The sequence below is a fragment of the Dipteris shenzhenensis genome, chromosome 17 (assembly GCF_047967505.1).
Source record: "Dipteris shenzhenensis isolate YYH24624 ecotype China chromosome 17, Dip_SZ_1.0, whole genome shotgun sequence".
In the NCBI taxonomy this organism is placed as follows: domain Eukaryota; kingdom Viridiplantae; phylum Streptophyta; class Polypodiopsida; order Gleicheniales; family Dipteridaceae; genus Dipteris; species Dipteris shenzhenensis.
In genome coordinates this window covers 44,386,827-44,409,660 of record NC_141612.1, presented here as the reverse complement: position 1 = coordinate 44,409,660, position 22,834 = coordinate 44,386,827, and the positions used below count along the sequence as shown (strand labels likewise).

Below are 22,834 nucleotides of genomic sequence, written 5' to 3'. Positions count from 1 at the left end.
GAATGCAACATAGGTGTTGGCATCTTAGTGGGCTAGACTTTGGCCCAGGAGGTGTATGATTAGGGAGAGCTACATGTAATGTGGATGGGTTCGAGGGATGGAAGATTCCTAAGTAGGGATCCTCAGCATTTATATACCCATGTGCTGGTAATAGAGAATGACCTTTTGTGCCAACTCACAAAGTCTTCCAGACATGGATTCCAAGATTGTTCGAGGTGCCTTCAACAATCTAGAGTTCATGAAAGACAAGCTCAGGGGGACTTCTTTCTCTACCATACCTTCCTCAAAGTAAGATGTACGGGAGTTTTTTTTTTCGTTATTAGGGGTTTGGAATGACGAGAAGTCTCTAGAGTGCAACGAAGTCTAAATTTCTCCTTTGGAGAGTGCTAACATGATGGGATCTTGGAGAGATTTGATAAATTTTACATTAGTGAATGGGGAATGCATAACAGGGATCCATTATCATTCTACCTAGCATGATGTTGTCAGATGGATTGGACCACTCTCCCATTTCATTTATCTAAAACGGCAATGGAAGTTGAGAATTCTAGATTCACTAGTTTAGGAGGAGGAGGTCTAATTGATTATATGCATAGATTTCGGTCGGCAATCATTCCCTTGCAAGATGTGGGACAGTTGGACATCTCAGCGATGTAGAGGAGCAACATGGAGCTCCAATCTCTCCTCATGCTTGCAACATAAGCAAACCCTCACACACACAGAGGGGGGAGAGAGAGAGAGAGAGAGAGAGAGAGAGAGAGAGAGAGAGCAGGGGGGGACCCAACCTCTATCAAGAGACTAAGGAAGCACGGGCTGGCTTTGTAGTGGCTAGAAACAAATACAAGAGTGTTGTCTTGAGCTATAGGTAATGGGGATTTTGACGAGTCAAGTACTCTTATTACTCTTCTAAAGCGAGGTGGGTAGAGCAAGGAGATATTATGAAACATGTCTTCTCTTCTAGATCATGGGCAGTACCAAGGTGATAGGGTCTCAATTATAGCGACTAAGGGATGAGGGAGGCTGAATGTCCTCTAGTAACCCAAGGGCAAGATGTTTGGGCTCACATTTCCTCTATGGTCACCCAGGCATCATGGCACAATTAGAGTCCCCCTTCACATATGAGGAACTCTTAGTAGCCTCCAAGGTTCTCCCCATCTTGAAATACTCAAGTGAGGATAGGTTGTCCCCAATGTTCTTTTGCTACTTTTAGGAGCACACTCATACTCCCTTGCATTTGGGTTTTTTGAGCACACCTTTTGTTTGGGGATGCTCTCGGAATTGCTTGTCGAAAGCTAGATTTACCTAATCCTACAAAAGGAGGGGCTAGGCTAACATCCCTCAATGGCATGCCAATCACATTATTGGACACTCCCTAGAGCGTCATAGACAACATCTTCACTTTTTGGGAGGTAGTAGATTGGGCATGGGAGGAGCCCTAGCCTCTCACTATCCTCCTACTAGATTTTGAGAAGGTTTTTGATAGGTTAAATTGGGCTTTTTTCGGAGGGTAGCATGTGGAAGTTGGGATTTTTGAACAGTGGGTGCGAGGGGTCCCTGCCCTTTATGAATGGAGCGCTCCAACCAGGTTCTTATTAAGGGTCACATAGGGAAGACCCTCTCACTCTCCCACTTAGTGCATCAAGGTTTCTATCTCCTTTCCTTTTCTTTTTTGTATCAAAGGCACTAGGATATATCCTCCATTCGCATGCATTGGTCTTGGTGGGTATGCACCTCCTGATCTGAGAAGAGGATGAGTTGCTTGTGGACTTTGAGTATATATCCCTATTCATTAAGGGATCATTCAAGAGTCTTGAGAGTTTTTAGCTTTCCTTGGAGGTGTACTATTTGGTATCAAGAACCAAGACCAAGTGAATAAGTCAGTCGATTTCAGCATGTGTCAAGGAGTTGTAGAATGGGGCATTGACCTCATGTTTTGATAGATTCCCTAAGAATAAATGGCACGTGAGCCTATATATTTTAGTAGAATAGTAGAGGGGGGTTGTGAATGGGATCCTTCTAGTGATGCCTTGGTAGGTTGACTCTTGCTTAATATTTAACAAGGGATGCATAGGGAAGCTTGGGTGCTTGGTGCACAACTTCTTGTGTGTAGGCTTGGATGGCACACAAAATACTTAAGTTAAGGTCAACCGAAGATAGTTGTAGAGGTCACCTAGAAGATACCTAGGCCCAAATACCTAAGCTAAGGTCACTTGGAAGATAGTTGCAAAGAATATCTATAGTAGGGAAGCTCATTTTAAAGGGGATGGCTCTAGGGTATGAGCCTTGGAAGCTCCTACTGAGCTTCTAGGAAACATGCCTGACAAGGAGGCCAATGGCACCAGTCTCAATGATGGATCTTCACAAAGTCCCCTCTCATAGTGAAGGGGTCACTAGTAATGTGAATCTTTGATGAGAGTGTCACAATATCTCTTATGTAGCCTTATTTGTGCTAGCCTCTAGGGTCGAGACGAGTTTGAGAAATAGCCCCCTACTCTAGCACCCAAACATTTGAGACTAGGTCGGTTGTATGTTACAATGACACAATGGCCCAATGAGATCATTAAGGGCATGGAGTAAGCTCCCCTAGTAGTCTAAGGAGAGGCTCAGAGCACACTCAACCACCTAAGAGGAGCTTGTAGCGTGGTTTAAGAGATTGAGCAAGCCATCCCTAAAGCATGGTGGGAGAGGCTTGATAGGACCATGAATGCCATACACCCTCCGGAATAGTTTAGGTAGTTCTCTAGGATAGGAGTTCCTCTCAAAATCTTCTACTTGCAATAGAGCCCTAGCTAGTATCCTTTAGCAAGGGCTTGAGTGGATTACCCTAGATGGAGTCACAACAAGGCTTAAGGGATGACAAGTTCTTAGACTCATTGGAGTGGTATAGGATTAGAATACTTGGCCAAATAGTAGACCATGAATCTCAAACCATTTAAATAAGGACAAATCATTCTAGGTAAGCCTTCCAGTTATAGGAGGTCAAACTCTTGCACAAGGTGCAATAGAACCTAGGTTAGGGGCTTTAGCCATCCAACGTACACCCTTCTTCTCCTACACCACTTGCATTGGTAGATGACTTCAATGGGATTCGATGGCTTAGGGGCCACAAAAGTGACATTGGGTAGAGTAACACACGCAATATGGCATCTTACCAAATTTCTATCTTGCCTCTAGACTAGACTCTACCCAAGGATTCTCTTATTTCTTTTGGGTAGCACCTCATGGAGGTTTGTTGCCCATAGAACCTTAGTTGGAGAAGCTAAGGGTGGATGGGGTTTGTCACAATTGTGATGTAGGTGACCTTGAGATGATAGTTTGTTGCTTATACAAGAGTTTTCTAGCAACTCAAAGGATTTGGAAGTGCTCTCTTAGGACAATGGCTACAATGTAACGTACCCAACGCAGTTTCACCTAGGGCATGGTAGCTTGGATTGATAGAGGGATGACATGATTTCCCCATTGAGATGGTCCCTCCAACCGACAAGATAGATGGAAGGGGTGTCAATTTCCTAACATTCAAAAATATGTCCCTTCCACTTTGCCAAATACTCGAGTTCTCTCTAGAGGACGAAGTCTGGGAGATGGTTGCCGACATCATAGCCTAGACTATCTAGGTCGTATGGCCATTTAGTGATGGAGGGCAGTAGAATCAACCTAAATCTACCCTTGTCACTATTTGGCCGCTACGGGCATCTTGGGAGGAAGGCCCAGTCTAAGAAGACGATTGAAAGTGTCTTTGCAAGGCATGGACTATATTTAGCTTTACAGAGATGTATAGCCCTCCACCTTGGTTTGTGCAACTTTTTTTAGATACTCTAGGCAATTGCATCTAGTCAACATTCTGATTTGGGCAATTGTCACTGAAATGTTGATTTGTATCGTTTCTCAACTTTTCTAATTGGAGATTCTTTCCTTCTTTTTTGGGGCAACTTTTCTAATTGGAGATTCTTTCCTTCTTTTTTGGGGCAGGAGCGTGCGGGGATGCAACTCACACTATTCTCAATACCACCTCTTATATTGCATTGGATAATTAAAGGGTGAAATTCCTTATTTTTTAAAAGTTTGAAGAAGAAAATATTGAGTTAGTATCTTGAGTATGCAAAGGAAGAAAAATGTATGTGTACAACTTAACCATCCTTTTCTCTTAAGTTTTTCGCTGGTTTTGAAAAATGATAAGATGATTTTGAGAGATGAGAGATGAATTCATTGAGGGAGAGTGTCTTGGAGAAGATCTTGTTCTTGTGTTGGAACATGAATAATATCTATGTCACCCACCGAGAACTTATTTTCAAATGAAGTGATGGTGCACTTAAATATGCTTTGTTTTGGTTAGAAAATTTGAGTTTTCTACTAGCTACCTGTTGCTCATGCTATCAAAATAAAGTGCCATTGGATCACAAAAAATAATCTCAATCTCTAAAGGAAGTCTTTTAAACCATACTCCTTCATTTGCAAGATTTGTAGATCCTCTTTGTTCAAATTTTGTAGAAGACAATGGCACAATTACTTTACAAAGTTTATTCTACTTTTGTAGAAGGTAAGGACAAGATGGGTTTCTTATTTCAACAAGGCAAGGTCATAGATCCAAGCTTTTGTTCCAAGTCATTTAACCAACTGATAATAGGTTTTGAGCCTTTGTCAAAATAAATAAAGCATCACTAGGACCAGCTGATAACAGGTTTTGAGCCTTTGTCAAAATAAATAAAGCATCACTAGGACTGCATATTGAACCAACATTTCTATGTAATGGGATTGTCCCAAAGGTTTTGATTCTATGAGGGGTATTGTCACCCATAAAAGCTTTTTTTTAAAGAATTTTTCCCTGAATGTATTTCTTTAAAGAAATCTCTTTCATTCCAAAAGTCCTATTCCGACTGCTTCAGCTACAATGTCCACCAAATAGGAGTGCAATGCTAGCTAAGAGTTAAGGGAAGGTGAGATGAGGTGTGAGAGGATCACTTGTGCAAGGCTCGGCAAGTTGGAGCAAAAAACAGCACTGAACAAAACGCCGAAAAAGGCTGCAATCTATGCACAATTTTCCAAATGTGTCACAAACCAACTATATTTTTTTTGAATTTTTCTAGCTGAATTGTCACGCAACATTTCACAGGCCCAAAACACTTTTTTTTGTTGCACTTTTATGTATACATGTACATTCGTATACACTACATGTATGTAAGCATGCATGCATGTATGTGTATGTAAGCATAGATGTGTGTATACACATACATTTATTCTTTGACATAGGACTAGTTTTCGCTATATGACCCTAAATCCCAAAATTAAATATCCTAGCCTTTGCATATTTAAGTCTATTCTACGTATAGCTCACTAACTACACTAAAGTGATTTAACTTCAAATCTTGCATTTTCAATACTCTCGAACCTAGATCACCTGCCTTAATGGCTACTTGACCGATACACTTCCCTTCAAGGTACACGGTGTTCCATCCAAACTGCCCTTACTTACCTCCATTGATTTTCATGGGAATTAATTTCTAAAGTTTGTTTTTCATGTAGGGATGAGCTCAAGATAACATATGTCGTACTACAACACTATGAATTGATGAAAGAGAGAGGGCTCCAAAACCAATTATTTCATTGATTATTGACTGAAAATGCATCAATAGTTTAAGTTGCTTCCTTCAGAGCTGATATCATGTAGCTGTGGGGCAACCTTTAAGACAGGCATCAATCAACTTGGATGAGACTTCACGACACTTGCACTCGAAATGCCTTGATATTTATCACCTACTTCTGACTGAAGTAACAAGGGGGGTTATAAGTTAGGTTGATGCCCAAAGAAGAGCTCGACAAATATGTGTAGTACAAGCATTCACCCTATAATCATGAACTTTGACTACAAATGTCAAAAAGTAAGGAAAAAAAAGCTACCCCATGCAAGCATAAACCATTATATTAAACAGAAACATATGAATGCCCCCATTTGCTCGAGTCCTTTGAGACTTTCGTTGATCTTAGGAAAGATGCCTTGACCAATCCCCTTTTCTTTTCCTCACCTAACATTACCACCACCATTCCCACCAGCATTACCTTTGGAACTACCATAGGCCTCTTGATAATGTTTTGAGGGGTGTCTACTCTGATATGTGTTATAAGACCTGGCTTTTTTCGTGACAAGCTTCCATATAGCATGAGGTTCACAAGCTCTTGATGTTCAGGATTTATTTAGGCAGCCTTTTCTCACATGAAAGACCCATAACAACCTTAGCTGCAAGAATACTGATACAGGAAGTAAGGTTGAATAACGTCTGCCACAAAAATACAATATGAATGCTTTCAGCAAATGTACACTCATGTAAGCCATGACAGCACCATGGTGTTTCAAAAATCAAGGTGTGACATTTTCATCACGTTCACTAACATCATTGTTCCAAAGCCTTTATATGAGGCACCGACTAAAGAACGGACTCTGAAGTCCAGATCGCAGTTTTCTTGTCTTCAATCATGTTCGCTGAATGATTTTCACGAGCTCAGGTGGTCTATCAAGAGGTGCCTGAAATTGGCATGACAACACTTGTCATAAAACCAATTCAAAGACTTCAGTAGAGCTTACACTTGCTTTAAAATCTCATACTTTCACTCTGTTCTGAAGTGTTTTCCACCCAAACAGATTCCTTAATCTGGATCCATATCAGATATGAATCTTCAAATTCAAAGTTAGTACAGATCATAACAACCAAGGAAATAGCCCATAGGTATTTTCATGTTATAAGCACAAGTACACCCAAACATCACGCAAACATTTGAGCCTTGGTACCACACTTTGATAAGCTTATTACAATCCGCCTCTGTTTGTTTTGGAATCCATTCTCATAAAACATTTACACAGCCAGATAAACAAGCTCAAAAAATGGAGAGATGTCAACCAACCAAGTAAGACTTGAGGTCACTAAGTAGATGCTTTCAGGAATCTGTTCCCATTCATGTTCTCTTCCTCAAAAACAAACCAATATCTTATTTGTGTTGTAACCTCAGTGCAGTAACCTCCGAGTAGCAGTCACCTTGGAGAGACTAATGGTGAATAAGTAGGGAACCACATGTTTTTTTCCACATGCTTCAAAATGTCATTCTGCAATTTACAAGGAAGCACGAAGCACAAGAGAACAAATTAGCAATAACAGAATAAGATGACTTCCCACTCATGATTCAAGGCACCGATGCTACACTTTATACTGAATAGCTACTTTTACTACTATTTACCTCAGACATCTCTGCCAACTCCTTTGCATTTATATCCCGATATCCTTCAGCAAGTCCTTCAGCTATTGCTTCTTTAAGAACTGCTGCAGCAACTTCTTTTGTGATATCCCTGATACTGAGACAGCAGTGTAAAGGGAATGCATAGTTGTCATTTTAGTTCGAAGGTCTCCCATATATGCATGAAGGACATTGAACACACATGCAAGTTATACCAGGAGATAGATGGGAAGATGACACCCTTGAGGACTTCTTCTTCTTTCATGTAAGCTGCGAGGCTGCATGAGCAAGTCAGATTCATTGTAAAAAGAAAATAAGAACCATATGTCAGATATCCATCAGATGAAACAGGCCAAAATGAACAGCTTCAACCTTGAACATATAACTTCCTTAAGGATGTGTGTGTGTGTGTTTTGCCCGTCCTCCCATGACTTCCTGGATTTTCTTCGACAGCGGTTGAGAACGAGATTCCCGACTCTTGCTTTTGGGAAATTCATCTGGCTCTTTGGTTTTCATCCGTGCACTCAGGAGTTTGATCTTTTCTTTGTTTGGGTTCATTATTGGGCACTTTGGACTTTGTGGATAAACAGGAATTGTAAAGTCTTTGATGATCCAACATTTTCTTTGTTTGCTTTCTTTAAGCGTTCTCTGCCGCATTCTTTTTTTGACTGCTTGTAGACTCACTTCATTGATCACGATGTATATTTAGCATATACAGAGATTTTCAGCTGATGTAATTTCTAGCTCTTTGCTTTGAGGTGTCTTTTCTTGTAATATAAACAATCATGGCCTTCACTAAAAAAAAGTGTGACATCTGCCAGAGGCAAGGATCGACAAACAGGATCTTTTGAGTGGAGAACCCAATCTTTGAGACGACCAGTGGTCTCAAGTCAAGGTAAAGGCGGCAAATCATAAAGCATTTGCTGCAATATATATATATATATATATATATATATATATATATACACAGAGAGAGAGAGAGAGAGAGAGAGAGAGATGCATATATATAGAGAGAGAAACAAGATTATTAAAATTCCGAGGTAATATCCATATCAAATGTCCATAACTATTGGTATATTGCCCCATTGAAACCGTCAATAAGATAATGCATAATCCCAAGGTATAGACAGATACCACTCTGCTGCAGCCTGCAGCATGCCATCAGATACTAATCGTGCTCCAGATAAAAGTGTTCCTAGACCAATCCTGCCCAAGAGACATAATTTATCTTTCAACAAAGACCAATCCTGCCCAAGAGACATCATCTATCTTTCAACAACATAGAGCAGACATTAACGATTGCAAAGTTAACCACATAATACTACATGATAGGAAAAGTGCAAACCCTGGAAACAAATACATATTGTTGCCTTGATTTGAATGGCCAATCTTCCCATTCCCTGGACAGACATTGATCAGTGTCAGATTTTCATCCCTATATTCACTTTTGAGAATGCCAAATCTCGATAGAAGGTAAGATTTATGCCAAATTCCAAGGAAAGATGTTCAGACCAAGATCTACATTTTCAAAAGGGCTCCCACTGGCAAAAATTATATGAGGTCCAACATGATCAAAAGCTTCCTTAGCAGTACACTCAGCTGAAACAAAATGCAGTCACAAAAGCAGTTAATCCTTTTTTAATTAATTGATGAGAAAGCATCATTGAAAATGAACTCTTAAAGATGAAAGCATTGATTAGCTTGCAATGACGGTACATGGGAAAAAGGATACCGTTTTTTGTTGGATTAGACATTGCAAAGATGGCTGGCCGGGCAGATGTGGAATGACGCATGGCTTCAAGAACCTGGCAAGGAAAACAGAAAATGAGGAATCCATTAACTTGCAGACTAGCAACAGTATTAAGTATAAAATGTGTAAGGCTTATGCAGGAAGTTGAGAGATTCAGATATCCTGGGAAAGCTCATGATATAAATTCTTCAAGGCCAATTTGGAGGGCAGACACACCTCTTGGTTAAAAATACCTCCAACACCAGACAATCCGAGCAGCACATCAGGCTTAATAGCTTTCACCTGGCCATGTGAACTAGAACAACTTATTATAATCTACAACTATTATATGATATTATCAAGCTTGAATGTCTCCGGAATTTTCTCTGTTTGCAAGGATGCGCTCCAATTTCAAAAGATAGTCCAAGTCTAGTACCACTTCAACAACTGAAGCTCCCTCTCTCAAGCCTAAAGCATCCAGTTCTTGAACAGATCTCGCAAAAGGCTCTGCCCGTGGGTCAATATAGTCTCGTGTTTTGGTGACAAGGCCCTACAAATCATCATACTAGTATATCACACATTGCCATATGGACGAACAATTCTTCAAATGTAATGTCACTCAAAAAATAGGTAGATCCAGGCAAAATGAGACTAACATTTTTATCAAGTAGCCAGAAATGATTGCTTGCTTCACCATATGCTACACTTGTACCACCCAGCATTCTTGCCATCGCTTGCCTGGCTGAGTTCAAGACCCCTATTCCTGCACTGCAAAAAATCAAATGGAACTTCCACATGAAGACTAACCTCACAGGCATCTTCCATGCAGCTTGAATATTTAGAATTCAGATATTAAGCCCTTTTGGGAAGAAAAACCTGGTACTCACTCTAGAATCTACATCCCATAAACCTGGAATTGAAATGGGAAAGCAACAACCTCCAGACTTTACTAGAGTGTTTTCTTTATCCTTAAGAACACATCCGCCAAAACAGTCATAGCAGTCACGGATGTGTCATCATTATCAATATTAAGAGGTAATTACATGAAGGAGATGTTCAGGTCGTTCCATGTGCAAGGTGAGAGTAAACTTCAAGAAAGTCCATGCATACACCTTAAATGACCTTAAAACTATGAATACCAGAGCATGACCTCTTTTCAGCCCTTATTTTTGAAGCCCATCAGCAAGCATCGCTCATGTTCTGCATACATATACTGTATAGACAAACAAATGCACAAAGACCTAAACTGAAGGAGGTGAAGAACATCCTCAGCTTAGCAACAACCATGTAATAAATTAGTCCTCGTGCATGGCATTCCAATGCTCCTTCCCTTGCTTTTATCAAAGCATTTTTGGGTTCTTATCGGCAACAAATCTGTTATGTGTTTGCTCATATCACGGAAGGTACAGCCCAAAATTTGGAGACCACGACCCGTTTCCACGCAGGTGGAAATGGGTGGCATTTGACCTTGTGATAGTTCTGTCTCTATTTCCCTCATAAATATGGGCCTTTCGTACTCCATTACCAGCCTTGGTTGCACAGCCATTCTCTGTTTTTTAACAGCATTTTTGTTCCTATGATGCCTAGAGACATTGCTCTATGATCGGACTCGAGAGTCTACCCCTCAATCTTGAGGCACTCAAGTGTGTGCCTTGCATGCAGGCTCATGATCACATCGTCACAATTACACTTAATCCTTGAAGTGAGGAGGTGCCTCCCCATTTGGGTGATTTCCCCGGCATCCCTTGATGTTCTTTCCAGCCCTTCTTTCTTCATAATCCTCTTCTATTTCTTCCATCCAGATGGGGTCTCTCCCCTTCATTGTAATAATGCCTTGCAATGAGCCTGTTCTCACATTGAAGTCCCTTGCCAAGATAATACCATGCTCTTAGAAGACTTGGTTTTGTCCTCCCCCAAGAGTATGTGGGTCTTCTTTTATGACGTTGGCTGTTTTTTCAAATGCCATGCCGATGTAGCATCATATCCCACCAAATCCTCTCCCTCCTACATGTGTTTTGGTGTTCCATATTGAAGTTTTAAAAAATCCCTTAATTTTAGGGGATTCTTCCGCTCATGTTCCCATGATTCCAAAACAATGAGTATATCTGAGTGGCAATCAGCCCCTACATCAGTGGGACTGGCCTAAATCAAAGGAATCTCCCATGTGGGGACCTTTGTGCTTACATCATCACTTAGGTCACACACTAGACACATCATAGCACTAGATATGCTTCTACAACACACACACACACACACACATGTGACTCCCCTAGATGCACACATGCACCTTAGAGCAAGCCCTTGACCATACTTATCCCAACATACCCCCCTCAAGGGTTTGCCTCTTGCAATGTCAAGGATACATCTAGTCACATAGTTTCTCATGCCATCTCATGGTGGTCACACATGCCATCTCACGGTGGTCAAGGATAAATCTATGTCTAGGATCTCATGCTAGCAAAGGTGTCCAAGGGTCAAGGTTTACAAAAATGGGATAGACCAAACACATATCACATGGCCTACATCATATGGTGACCAGAGGTGATTTACAAAATACAAAACACATAGCATTCTTTTTGGAGTACTACTCCAGGCAGAGAACCGCAAAATTTGACCAAGTGATAATAAACAAAAATTCAAAGACAAGTTGCTCCAAAGGCAAAGTCCTTGTCTTCTGCCACAAAGTTGGATGCTTCATTCATCTTCCAATGCTATGCCCTTGTTCAAAGTCCAGCCTCTCACATTCCATACTTTGATACTGAGGGTCTCAAATCCCATTTATGCTTCTCTTCCTCTTTGCTCTTCCCTATAATGACAGCTTTCCCATGCTTCATGTAGGCATTCTTTCCTTCCTTTTTGCGTTCCTAATGACCTTGAACTCTTTGAGTTTTTGGGCATATTGGTTCCTTGTAAGATCTTTGTTTATCCATATGGAGTGTGCCTTGAGATGATGCTTATGATTCAGCAATTTGAGGTCGGATTGTACATCCTGGAATTTGACTATTATTTGTCTTGGATTCTCTCCTTTTCTTCCCACTCTGAACCTTGCCATGTTGTTGTAGATATATGCATGGTCTTTTAGAAGGCGTGCGTAATTCCTCATTTTCACTCTCCTCTACCCCACAATTCTGATGTTGAGGGCTTTTTCCTGTTGCTCTTTTTACTCTCATTTATTATTACCTATATCATCAATAGTATTGATGATGTCATCTATTGTTGGCATTTGTTGGACCTGCTAATGTTCTGTCTCTACGTACATTTTCTGATCAGATATTTTCTTCTTTATCTTCTGGTGGACTTTGGCATATCCTGTCTCAATTTTATTCTCCATTGTTGACAGTCCATTCACAATGTCTTTCAACTGCTTAACTTCCTGAATCAACAAGGTATTCTCATCCTGCATTTTGTTTATAGCCTCATACACTTGCCTTTTTGAGGACTTGTACTTAGTAAGGGGGGGCATAGTCCTCAAAGGGTATCTCTTGGGAGTAAACATATTTCATATATTGTATCTACAGTGAATCTGGTTGGATAACCCAATTTCTCTCAGTAAATTTCTGCTTGTAATGCCTGACGTGTTTTCTTTGACTAGAAGTGATTCATCTGCTCAACATTTTCAATTTCTGATGCAATCAAAAGATACAATCTCTGAAACTTGGTGGTGGTGCAGAATTAGACAGCTGCAGACAGGATGAGACAGATTCATAAAGCATTCTTGTTGTTCTTGGGGCCATTGGGCAACTCCAAACACTCTTTTTGATTGATTCTTGCTGCTGGTTTCACCTCAAGCTGTTTTCTCAGCACGCCCCATGTAGGCTATTGCTTATGGTGCAGATCGCGATGAAGATTTGGATCCACGAAACAGTATCTTGGTGGATTCTTTGACCTGGAACAGTGCATGGAGGCCTAGGACAGCCTTGAAGCAGGTCTGCGCTGACCTAGAGCAGGTTGCACTGTCCTGGAGCAGTCCTATGGTACACACAACTGGCTTTGGAGAGACTGAACATGCATGGATGGCATCACGTCATTGTTACATTGAGAGAGAGAGAGAGAGAGAGAGAGAGAGAGAGAGAGAGAGCTTGCTAATATTTTTGGGATCAAAAGGAGATTGAGGATTCAACTCCACCGATTCCTCCGTGATGAGTAGTTGAGAACCATGGGAGAGCTAAACTGCTTCTCTCATATATTCCAACAAATAAGCATCAACTAGATTATATATTTGCATGAGATGAATATTCAAAAGAGCAACACATCAACCCAAGGGCACAAAGAATGGCTGGCCAAGAAGGGGGCAAAGAGAGTGAGAAGCCTCTCGTGGTTAAAAGTCTCTATTGTCAAGCGATAAGTGATACATCCACTAGGTGCTGTATCAACAACACAGTTTTCTTGTCAAATCGAGTTGACATTCATGGCCATCAACTGAATGGTAACAATCCGTCCTATTATTCTTTGAAATACGTGCAAAGTTAAGTCCTACTAGGGTGGAACTGGTCTAAAGAAGGCATGATCCTCTATCTATGACTCGCTCTTCAAACCTTGAATACTCTTGAATATGATCATGTCTTCCTCCATTCCTTGATGAGTAGCTCTTGAAAATTTGAACAAATGTGTCGCATAGTAAAATCCCTCTCATTTAGTGCTAATGACCAAGTGTGAAAATGCTAGTGTTGTGATCGATAATCTAATGATGCCCCAAATACACTTGCAACTCCTTGCCGTGCCTTAGTATCATCCCATGCCTAGCATCAGATCCAAAGTGCTAGCACTCCTTATCTATGGAGCTAAATATGAAATCTATGATATGGTAGTTCACATCTGTTAGCTTCTAGGCTCGACTGTATCTGCCATGGTCATGATCTAAGGGAGTATTGCCTATGGCAAGTCATCAGGTCTACAAAGATAGCCATCCCTCACTACCTGGTATGCCAAGAAACCCCTTGGGTATTCAATCCCCCATGCAACCTACGCTGTTGTCCACTTTCAATGAGAAGCTTGTATCGAGGGCTCTAGGCTACGCAAGCTATACACAAATGTGTCCCCATGAAATAAAGTGGACAATGTACATTTGGTAGAACAAAACCTATCTCCCAAATGGCGGCAATTCATACCTTGACCCTAATCAGCTCATTGGGATTTTTCCAAATGTGATTCATATCATCTTCGATAATCTTGTGGCCCTTGGGCTGTCAACACTACAATGAAATGGAGGTAACAAGCTGATGAACAAATACAGAGAGAGAACAAAGGAAAACAAGTCGAGACACATTCAAGGCACACGAAGGCTATGAGATCACCATAATTGTAAAACAAAGCATACTAAAAGAATGGAGTGAACTGATTCCATGATCATGCATCCACTCTGCCTTGTGTCACTTTTGAGCTGGTTACTTTCTTGTCATGGTCTATCTATAGTGCTGTTTTGTTTTGCTTCCCTTTTATTTGTCGTCTACTGGTTGCCCACACCATTTGATCTCTAGGCATGCAGTGCCCATACTCACACAAATGGCCATAGGCCAGTGGTAATACTTCTACAAGTGTTTGACCCATGTTTTAGGAACAAGCTACAAAAGGACTGGCCTTTATAAATATTGCTTAAAAGCCATTAATTTGACAGCTCTACCCTGATGAAGCGACATACGTTATGAGGCATGACTTACCTTAGGCTAGATTACCAATTTCTAGTTTCCTAAAACCAATATAGAAATGTGGAAAGATTAAGATATATCTCAGTTACCGATTTCCAACCTGGACACAGACTGCAAGATTTACAATTTATTGTATGTGTGAGCGTGACAACAATGCCAAAGCCAACGAGTGTTTACAAGTATATTCATAGGATCTATACTGAAATGGTAAAGCAAGGCTACGTCTTATTAGTTGGGAAACAAGGACGGCACTATGTTTCTGAAAGCTGATGAAGTCCTCCTTGATGGCTTGCCATCTAACAGTATCCTCTACACAAGGCACTTCTAGTTAAGAACGAGAAAACAATTAACACTATAAACTGGGTTCAATGAAGAGTAGTTCAACTATATGAGTAGTTTAATTATGAGATAGTAACCTCGATAACACAAAATAGCTACAAAAAGGTATCGCCATAAGTTTGAATAAAATAAAGGGAAGCCAAGGTAACAAATAACTCTTCTGTTCATATCCAAGACAAAGAAGATAATTTAATACAAGAAATCACCTTCCAGCACCAACAACTACGATCTTTTGCTTTGCGAATTCTGACATAGGCAATCCTTGAGCCCTCACTGCTCCAAGAAGTCCTGCCACTGCTACACCAGCAGTTCCCTGCAGGCAATAAATGTGCTCACAGACATCATCAACCTTTCAGAAAGAAAGAAAGAAAGAAAGGAAGTTAGTTATTAATGTCTACGAAAGAACAAAGGTCAATGAGACTGAGACAAAACGAGAAAGCTAAGGGGTGGGGCCAGTAACGGACACCTCTACCCAAGGCCGGTGTTCGTGACGAGAAAATAAATAAATGTCGAGTGAGGAAAGACACCGATATGACTATCAAAGTAAAAGGGCACCTACTCAATAATCATTCTTTAAGATGTGTCTTTGCTAGTTATTTCAAATCAACACTTAGGCTGCAAAGAAAATTCATCTTGTTGAGCAAAAGGAAAAACAAGGGAGATGTACCCCCTTAGGGTGTATCAGCTGAAAACTTTACCTCCATTTATGAAATCGGGAATAAGTATAAGATGAATTCCTTCCATCACTAGATAATCGGCATGAACATTAGAGCCAATAAAGTTCAACGTGACATAAATAAGTAGAGAGCTTTGTGTCCTTTCATGTCTCGTATAACATTGTCTTATAGCCTTGATTGCAACTTATACTAGCATTGCAGTAATGCCCATGTATGTAACACATTACCACATGTCACTACTGAAAATTTGAGAAAGCATCTAAAGTGATCACAACAGTCGGAAAATTAAAGACTACAAAACCTCTATTTAAGTCATGGTTTATGCCAATCACATCACAACATAGTGACCAAAAAACGTGCTTCGTCAATTCAAAACGCAAACAAAAATATTCTAGGAGAAACATTTCTACGAAACGTGGCACTTCTAGACAAAATGGCATTTTGGTCTACAATTTTTTAAAAGTTCTTTTTATTTGGGAAATTTGTTTTGGAAAGTTCTTTTTTTATTTGGGAGGGGTGATTTTATTAGAACGTTGAAAGTTATTTTTAATTTATATAAATTAAAGTATATTTATACTAATTAAACCTTAAAAGCTGTTTGTTAGGTTTTCAATTCATTTTCATAGCTTTCTAGCTTCTTTTGCTTTTTGTTGTCGAGATTGGGGCACCATGCATTTTCCTCGTTCATTCTTGCTTCTCCGTCTTCCTCCATAGCTTCTGGCCACCTAGTTCATCTGACCCCCCATTGCAAATACATGGGTTATTGGAGGTAACTTCAACATGGTGTAATTGCCTTCAAACAAGAAGGGAGGTGGAGAGGAGTCATTCATTCTTTGGAGAGATCAGTCTGGGATGCCTTTCTGTTCAATTGAGTGGCAGAGGTGTTGGTTGGATGATAAGTTTCACACTTAGTCTCAATCACTCCTGTTCTCATGGTCGAACAGGAGACCTCAAGGCTCAGATGCCCATCCATGCATGCATTGATAGATTTTATGTTGACGATTGGGCTTTAAATAGAGGTGGATCAGTATGCATTTCTCCCGGGGTGTCTACCTCTGACCATTTTCCAGTGGTTTTGATGATTTAAGAGCCTCATAGGAGAGATTGGTGTCTCATATGCAGGGTGGAGTAACGTCCCCTTCACAGGTGGTAGGTATTACTGATTTTTTTCATTTGGTCGTGAGTACTAGAATGCATGAGATTCTCAAGCAGGAAAATGGTCTTCGCTAGCAATTGGCATCTCTACAAAGGGAAGAGCGAAAAAGGCCAGATTCAAGAGTGCCTTGCTGCAGCAAGGGCTCATCAGCATACATTGTTAGATCAAAGAGCAAAGTATGCCTTTCATGCATGAGAGTCTTCTTGGACTCAGATGGGTAGTAGAGCAATAAGCATTACTTCTCTACTCATGACCCGAGACATAATAGAGAGAGTGTCACACAACTTATTGACTCAGATGGAGTATAACAGATAGATCTCGAGTCCGTCTTGCATATAGCTACTGATTTTTAAGCCTCCCTTCTCGCAACAGATCCGGATACACCAGCGGCTGGAGATGATGCCAAGTTTCATGTTTGCCATCATATTCCATCATTGGTGACACCAGATATGAGGGTCTCACTAGATGCGCCTTTCACCAATATGGAATTCAGGACTGCACTTCTTGGCCTTCATAAGGGCACGTGCCTGTGTTCGGATGGGCTTTCACCATCTTTTTCTATTGCCCATTGTGATCAAATTGGGGATCACATTACCGCAGGCCTGTAGGGTGTTTGGGATTCTAGTGCTATGCTTGAATCACTCACAGAGGGTCTCATCCACCTCATTCCAAAGGAGGGTTGTACAGAAATTGTCACAATGGATGCTGATCACTCTCTTGGGCACTTTTATAAAATTATGGCGAAAGCAATTAGTTTGGATATTTTTGGGCTGAGACTTCCCTGAGACAGAATGAGGAACTCCTAGATTGTGAGTTGGCAAATGACACTGCTGTTTTTTTGGATGCCACTCCTCATACTCTTATTGGATTTGTTTTGTACAGAAGCTGGTGTACACACTAATTGGAACAAATCCAATGATTTTTGGATTAGTGACAACGACACTCCAGATTGGGAAGCTGACTTTGGATTTATTTAGATTTAGAGGGGTGCGACCGTAAGATATTTAGGATGCCAGGTTAGTATGAGTATCTCTTCTTCATAGCAGTTTGCTCCACTGTTGGAGAGCATCAGCAGAAAACTCCTTTTTTGGAGTTTAGCCAAACTAGACCTTGCCTCCAGGGTGGTGGCCGTCAATCCAATTTTATTGGCCACGGCATGGTTTGTTTACTCTTGCTAGTGCAGCTAGAGATTGCATTGCTCAGCTCATGAGGCCTATAAGGAACGTTTTGTGGACTGGGCTGGATGGCACAATAGATATTACAGCCAACGTGGCTTGAGAGACCTTGATCCTTCCCACACAAGGAGTCTCAATATCATAGAGCTAGACTTGAAGTGCAAGGCCTTACTTTGCAAGTTTGTGGTTAGGGGACAGCTTAGGCAAGAGCCTTGGAAGGACTTCTTATTCGATGCATACAATCTTGTACTCCTTGAGGTGGAGATCGGGTAGACAGTACTAGGCAGATTTTTACTTCAGCCCATCCCAAATCTCCCTCCTTTCCTCTTATGGCTGCTATTCTGAAAGCTTGGAACAGCTTCAAAAATACTCTTCAGAGAGTTCCCCCCACTTCTCTGGAAGAGATAGATTTGCAGCCTACTTGATGAGCATGGCAGACCACTTGGCAAGTCCCATTATATGCAGTGGTCTAAATGAGAGAGAGGCCCTGCCTCCTCTGTAGAATCCCAGAAAGCTTTCAAAAAATTTCCCAGATGATCGTAAACAGCAAATGGTAAGCCACCTCAGAGGCAGTGCAGGAAGAATTCAGTGGATTGATGGAGCCTTGCCCGAAGATTGGGTGGATACTGATGGCAAGCCCGTTGCTTGTTCTACTTGGATGGAGGCTTTCACGAGGACAAGCATTATGTTATGCTCTAGCCGAGATAGCAAGACCTCGGAAAGATCGGTGGGCATTTTCTCTTAGATGACCAACTTTTGTAATAGTTAATGTGCGTGATTGAAATGGTCAAGAGAAGTAACTGCCAAGGTCCTAGGTGAGGGTGATATGGCATTGACTAGGTAGTTCTGAGTGCTAAGGCCTAGGTGCACCTAAATGTGCAATAATGCCAAGGGGCAAGTGGTCTTAAATGTGCCCAAGAGGTAAAAAGGTGCACCAAGTGGAGAGGCGAAAATGATGACATTTGGCAAGGAAAACTATCTAGGGAAATGAGGGTCTCGTGGATAAGCATAGAAAAACAATGGAACGAATTGAATTAAAAGAAAATCTGTGATCCACGAGAGTAGGCTGGGTGGAACAATTGAGTGCCATCGCCCGTGATCTGTTCAACGTAGGAATAGAGGTTCGTGATCAAGAGAAGGTGTCTTTGATAGTTGGTATCAGAGCCTTGTTGAGAGAGTAAGGGACAAGTGACGAAGGCTGTGCGTGAAGGGACCAGGTGGACGGGCAATTTTGTTTGGTGTTGACTGTCCGTGGCTGGATTGGAGCGGAAGGTTCCTGGGTGATCCTTCGACAGCGGTACTCGGTGATTGACCAGATCTAAAGAAAATCCGTGAGGCCACACACCTGTTTATTGAGGCAGCAGACAGATGGTGGATAAAGCAACAGAAGGATCAAGTTGCTCCAACCACCTGGGAAGGGTTTAAAGCTGAATTCAAGAAACACTTTCTCCCACCTGATGAAGACTCCCGAGCTTGGGATGCTTACAGAAATCTTCGTCAGAGGAGTCTGTCAGTGGCAGAGTACACTGACAAATTCAGGGAATGTGTCATGAAAATGACAGACCCTCTCCCTATGTCAGTTCAGTTAAAAGACTATATCTATGGACTGAACGACAAAATCAAAATGGAAGTTCGGGCTAAATATGTGACTACATTAGATGAATCTATTGCAGTAGCCCTGAACTATGAGGATGCCAGAGGCAGATCTGGTGGATTTGTGTAGGCAGGGACTCAGTATGAGTACCCGAAAAAAGGGGGATTTCAGAGGAAATGGGTTTCAAAGACAAGTGTCTCGCAGCCAAGTGGCCAAACCAAGCAGGTAAAGCCGGTTGAGGGACCAGTAAAAACAAGTACCACCGTTGGGGTGAAAAGGAAAATAACTCCAATGGCAGCCCGGGCTTGGTCAAAGTCCTCGTTGACCCCTGAACAAAAAGAGAAAGCTAGAAAAGAAGGATTGTGCTTCGGCTGCCTTCAGCGACATCAGTGGAAGGATTGTCCACTGAATAAAGACCGTCGCACGGCTAATATGATAATATCTGAATGCGATGTGGAAATGCAGGAGAGTCCCAATGCGGAACATATGCAGATGCAACTGGCGGGACCTTCTCAGAGGTTAGTACCTTGTTTGTTATGTGTATCTGTTGCTAAGTTCGTGACGAGTGCACCTGATAACATCCTATCTAAGCCCGAAGCAACGGGGTATACGGCCTTTAATGATACGGAGTTAATTAAAATGAAAGGGTAAGTGGCCAGTCATGATGTCATTGTGTTGTTTGACTCAGCGTCAACTCACAATGTGATTAACTCCAAGCTCGTGAAGAGGCTGAAGTTAAAAACAAGCCCATCTGACTATGCATATACAGTCAGAATGACAGATGAAAGTTCAACTGAAGTATGGGACCAAAGGGTTACCTAGTTGGAGCTTCGGATTCAGGACTATGCTGAGAAGCTTGATTTTGAAATGACCAAGCTTGCTCATGCAGATATAGCCCTGGGTATGGCGTGGCATTCTAGGAAGAATCCAGCCATTGATTGGAAAAAGCACGTATATCAATTCAAGATGAATGATGTGCTTTATGTCTTGCGAGGTGAAAAAGATATACCTCAGGGACCGTTGGTTTCCGTGATGGAAATCAAAAAAGCTCAAGTAGAGTTTTTATTCCTTTGCACAGCATCGGTAGAGCCGGTTGATGGTCCTTCGGCTAGCACTGATGTTACGCAAAGTAGTGAGATGGCCAAGCTGGCTAATTTTATAACAGAGGAGTTCTCTGAATGTTTTAGGGATGAACTACCTTCTGGGTTACCTCCAGAGCGGAAAGTTCAACATAAGATTGAACTGATCCCAGGGGCAGAACCTGTAAATAGACCTCCCTATAGAATGAGTTTTGCTGAAGAGGCGGAGGTGCGTAGACAACTGGAAGAATACCTCAAGTTGGGGCAGATTCAACCAAGTTTCTCACCTTTTGCTTCGCCAGTGATATTAAAGAAAAAAAAGGATGATACGTTTCGCCTCTGTATAGATTACAGAGCATTGAATAATATCACTGTTAAGCACAGGTATCCGATGCCTCGGATTGATGATTTGCTAGATGCATTACATGGAGCCGTGATTTTCAGCAAGATAGATCTTAAGTGCGGCTACCATCAAATCCGGATTAGAGCCGAGGATGTGCATAAAACCGCTTTCAGAAGCAGGTTTGGTCATTATGAGTTTTTGGTAATGCCCTTCGGACTTACCAATGCTCCAGCGACCTTCGTCATGCTTATGAACGATTTGCTACGTCCGTATATCGGAAAGTTCGTAGTACATTTTATTAACGATATCCTAATATTCAGTAAAAGTGTTACTGAGCATCGTGAACACTTAAGAATAGTGTTCAGTACTTTGAGGAAAGCCAGTCTTTATGTGAATAAGAAGAAAACTATACTGTGTATGGTTAGGCTTGAATATTTAGGGTTCATAATTACTCCACAGGGGGTAGAAATGGATCCGAAGAAAGTGGCTGCGATACTAACTTGGCCAATCCCTCAGAGTTTGACCGCGTGTTGCAATCATTCTTGGGATTTGTCCAGTTTTATAGAAGGCATATCAAAGGATATTCCGGAATAGTATCGCCATTGACTGATCTGACCTCAGATAAAGTACCTTTTATTTGGGGACAAAATCAACAAGAAAGTTTTAACACCATAAAACAAGCAAACCGTTGTTCCTGGAAACCGATGCAAGTGGCATTGCTGTAGGAGCAGTTCTCGTTCAAGAGGGAAGGCCAGTAGCCTTTGAAAGCAAGAAGCTTTCTCCCTCTCAAAGGAATTGGCCAACTCATGAATTAGAGTTGTATGCTGTTATCCATGCTTTAAAAACATGGAGGCATTATTTGTATGGTTCAGAGTTTTATGTGGATGTGGATCATGATACTCTGAAACATTTTTGTAAACAGCCTGACTTGAGGGGCCGCCAAGCTAGGTGGGCAGAGCTCATGCAGGAGTTTAATCTAACGATTCGGTACCGAAGAGGAAAAGACAATAAGGTTGCTGATGCGTTGTCTCGCATTATGCACAACCTGAGTTTCACGGTATTAGAGAGTGCTCTAATGACCGAGATTAGAGAAACTCAAAAAGTGGACGAGTTTGTCCAGAGCTTATGGCCTAAGGCTCATGTGTTAAAACCCGGGGAAAGTGAAAAGGATGACCTAGCATCCAGAAAAGGCCAAACTTATGCAAGATATACCATAAGGGATGGTATGCTAGTTAGAAATGGCAAGGTTGTAGTACCTGGTCAGAATGATCTCAGGCAAAGAGTCATTCGACAGTGCCATGATAGCTCGTGTGCGGGACATCCAGGAGTCGAGAAGACATATGATCTCGTGAAGCGAGATTTCTTTTGGCCAAAGATGAAAAAGCATATTCATGAATATGTGACACGGTGTTTCTCGTGTCAGGTAAGCAAGGCCAAGCAGGTGAAGCCACCCGGACTTTTACAGCCCTTGGAGATACCATCAAGTAAGTGGGAGAGCATTTCCATAGACTTTATTGTAGGACTGCCTACAACACAAGGAGGGTATGATTCTATCCTTGTGGTGGTTGATCGTCTAACCAAGATGGCTCACTTCATTCCGACTAGAGAGTCTGTTAGTGCCCCGCAAGTGGCGGATTTGTTCATTAGACATATATTTCGTCTGCATGGATTGCCTAGATCCATAGTGTCAGACCGAGATGTCAGATTTACCGGTCATTTTTGGACAGTGGTATTTGAGACACTAAGGACTGAGTTGGGAATGAGTAGTGGGGATCATCCTGAGATGGATGGTCAGACGGAGAGAGTCAACCAGACTTTAGAGGACATGCTGAGGGCATATGTGTCATTGAGGCAACATACATGGGACAAGTGGTTG

General features: G+C 41.5%; 1 protein-coding gene across 2 annotated transcripts in view; it reads right to left on the bottom strand.

Moving 5' to 3' along the window:
• Window positions 1-6,039: 6,039 nt before the first annotated feature.
• LOC147892169 (NAD-dependent malic enzyme 1, mitochondrial-like) overlaps window positions 6,040-22,834 on the bottom strand; it is a 129,475-nt gene continuing 112,680 nt past the window's right edge. The window contains exons 9-20 of one of the 2 annotated variants that reach the window (XR_015542419.1): window positions 15,141-15,247; window positions 9,607-9,718; window positions 9,387-9,500; window positions 9,188-9,253; window positions 8,954-9,026; window positions 8,734-8,820; window positions 8,567-8,621; window positions 8,356-8,427; window positions 7,437-7,499; window positions 7,225-7,339; window positions 6,895-7,093; window positions 6,040-6,517 (exon numbers count right to left, since the gene is read on the bottom strand). Coding sequence is in view for 1 of the 2 variants with exons in the window: in XM_087388050.1 (XP_087244176.1) it covers window positions 7,022-7,093; window positions 7,225-7,339; window positions 7,437-7,499; window positions 8,356-8,427; window positions 8,567-8,621; window positions 8,734-8,820; window positions 8,954-9,026; window positions 9,188-9,253; window positions 9,387-9,500; window positions 9,607-9,718; window positions 15,141-15,247 (936 nt within the window). In the remaining variant the exon portion in view is untranslated. Of the gene's footprint in view, window positions 7,094-7,224; window positions 7,340-7,436; window positions 7,500-8,355; window positions 8,428-8,566; window positions 8,622-8,733; window positions 8,821-8,953; window positions 9,027-9,187; window positions 9,254-9,386; window positions 9,501-9,606; window positions 9,719-15,140; window positions 15,248-22,834 lie in introns of both variants that reach the window. The other variant, XM_087388050.1, reaches the window with a different exon arrangement.